Raw genomic sequence first — 2,757 nt, 5'->3', positions numbered from 1 at the left:
TTGACACGATCAATTTTTTTTCCGGTTATAATTTCATGAAAATTAGAGGCTAAAATCCTAAATCGTATTTATAATATTTTCGTTTTGATGTGTTGCCATTGATTTTAAGAGAATTAATTATTACATTCATTGCTAGAAATTTAAACAAATTAATAATAATAATAATAAAAATTGTTTAATAATAAATATTACAAGAAACAGAAAATGAGGCAACAACTCTTGGGAAGGCCGAAACGGTCGGCGAGTGCGCATGTGCGAGAGTGAAGGGTGTCGTTGGTTGTGAATCGGCGGCAATCTCCGCCACCTTGTCAAAGCATGTTCAATGTACGAACAAAGAAATATCGCACATTAGAATGCTTCTACCATTTCATTGCTTTTACCTTCAACGAAAACTTTCATAACGAAAATCAGATAATTATTCAAGATTGACTAGAATAAATTACAACTGCAAGTGAATTTTAATGATCTCTGCCTGTAAATGGGCCCCTCGAAAAAAAAAAAAAAATAATCGAGCTCCTCCGACAACAAACCTTGCTCTTGGGTTGTGAGTGTTCACCTCAGACAATTTGAAAGGTTCTATTCCCGCCAATATTTCTGATGCCAGGTGACTAAACTAATACTATCATTTTGCAGTTCTATTGTGTTTGAATATATTTTTCAATTATAATCTCGTTTATATCTGCCTGTCTTCATACCTTACCAAACTGATCGTCCATGAAAACGAACAACGGCTTTATATATATTATATGAGTGGAAGCCTGTACACATTCCCCATAGACAAGGAAGCAGCTAATCTCTTAATTCTTTATTACATCCTGCTCTAAAATGCAAAATTCCGTTTATAGTGGACAATTTCTTCGATATCTTAAACGATGTGTTGTTAATTCGGAAATATTTAGCATATCTTATTCGACTAGTTGAGGCAAAATTTCTAAAATCTAGATATCTTGATGAGTCTATTAATCCATATCTGGAAGAGATATATATCTTTTTTCACTCATTTTGCATTGATAGACTTGTGGATTATAGAAGATTACTAATTAATCAGAGGTGGACAGACAGCGGTACGAGTCGGTTGATAGTCGGCAATTTGGCTCTTTCTCCCACCACTCTGACTTGGAGATTTATACCACAGCTGCTCTCCCTACCTTCGTGTTTCGCCATCAAATTACTGTGGTAGTGCGGAGGGAAATATCTCTCACCAACAATGGTGGAATTCTGATGTGGAAATAATTTAAAACTACAGGAAGAAAGAATTTAAAAACAATCAGCTTTGCAGATCAAAGATAAAATAGACGGTGAGCGAGAGAGAGAGATAGGCTGGACGACAACAAAACATGGTTAGAACTCGACATAGTGGAGAGGCTTTGTACGGATTTGATGATTTATCCAAAATTAAGAAGAAAAGCCCTAATAAACATGATGAGGTAAGTCTGATTTATTTTATGTTGATTTTTGAATATTTTCACTTGAGCATGTGAAGCTACATTCCTATTTTAGGGTATTATTTAATCTCTGATATACATAATCTCAAGTGTCGTCTCCATACACACACATATGTAAGTTTGGAGACGGTATTTGGCCGTAAATATTTAGTTATTAATCATAAATCAAAAAGTAAATTTTGGATAGGAGTGAATTGTGATCATATATATGTGTGTGTGTGTACATTGAGATGTAGTCAATGTTTATACACTTGTGCTTATTTTATAGAACTAATCACAACTCCTCCATAACTATTGTGTAGCTTTGTATTATTTGCTTTCTCAAAAGAATTTGTCTAATTTTAAGTAGTTATTTACATTCTTCAAAACCAGTTCAAACTATATTAACTTATGCAAAGACTAAGCTACTTTTCCAAATTTAAGTTTACTATTATTCTTAAATATGTCATTGTTTCGGTGATCTTGAAAGATGGCTATTATTTTTGTTTGCTTATTGACAGCCTTCGACAAATATTTCTTTTTAAATAACTCAATTATATGGTATAATTTTTCTTTTAATCAGATGCATCGCATCGTTTTTTACTTTAATTAATCGAGCGATCCAATTAGTTTTAACACTTTGAATTAGTAGTTTTTTGCAAATATATTTCATCGTTTTCACTGAAAAGTTCCGTTATATATGAAAGCAAACCAGCATTCAAACTTCTCGCATTTATATAGATTCCCCTAATTAGGTCTTTATTTCTTCATTTTCTCAGTCTGATGATACTTCATTATCGAAAATCCACATAGGCCGGTGCGATACATTTTTCACGATATTCTCCACATATAATGCACGGTCTTTGACTTTTCGTACACATAAATTATAAACACATACCTATTAATTATAAGTTATGAATTTAAAAAACTATAGAAAATATATACGAACATAATGTAACTTTCTATATTTTTAGGTTAGATTTTCACAATTTTTTTCAAGCGTATAATTTACACATTTGTGATCCAGCTCAATGTAGAATTATATTATTATGGTTATTATTATTATTAATAGTTTTTCTAAGAATATCTTGTGTATTGTCTGATTAGCGAATAGAAAATGGTTGCTTAGATAATTTCTTCCAGCTAAGAAAATAAATAATCTTCATCTATATCCCCGGCGATTATACCCAAAAGATAGATGTTAATCCAGTGATTTCAATTGCTGTTTTATTTAACTACATTCCGAAAAATTATCAAAAATAAAATAAAAAAAAAGAAAAGAGAGAGAGACTTAAGATCACTAAACTAGGTCAGTAGCACTAAATTTGTAACA

General features: G+C 31.6%; 1 protein-coding gene across 2 annotated transcripts in view; it reads left to right on the top strand.

Annotated features, from left to right (window-relative positions):
* Positions 1–235: 235 nt before the first annotated feature.
* Positions 236–2,757, top strand: part of LOC106883269 (ATPase family AAA domain-containing protein 2) — a 73,781-nt gene continuing 71,259 nt past the window's right edge. The window contains exon 1 of one of the 2 annotated variants that reach the window (XM_014934211.2): positions 236–1,427. In XM_014934211.2, coding sequence (XP_014789697.1) covers positions 1,338–1,427 — 90 coding nt within the window. In that variant the 5' untranslated portion in view covers positions 236–1,337. The remainder of the gene's footprint in view (positions 1,428–2,757) is intronic. The other variant, XM_014934212.2, reaches the window with a different exon arrangement.

The sequence above is a fragment of the Octopus bimaculoides genome, chromosome 19 (assembly GCF_001194135.2).
Source record: "Octopus bimaculoides isolate UCB-OBI-ISO-001 chromosome 19, ASM119413v2, whole genome shotgun sequence".
Lineage (NCBI taxonomy): Eukaryota > Metazoa > Mollusca > Cephalopoda > Octopoda > Octopodidae > Octopus > Octopus bimaculoides.
This window is presented reverse-complemented; position numbering and strand designations above follow the sequence as displayed.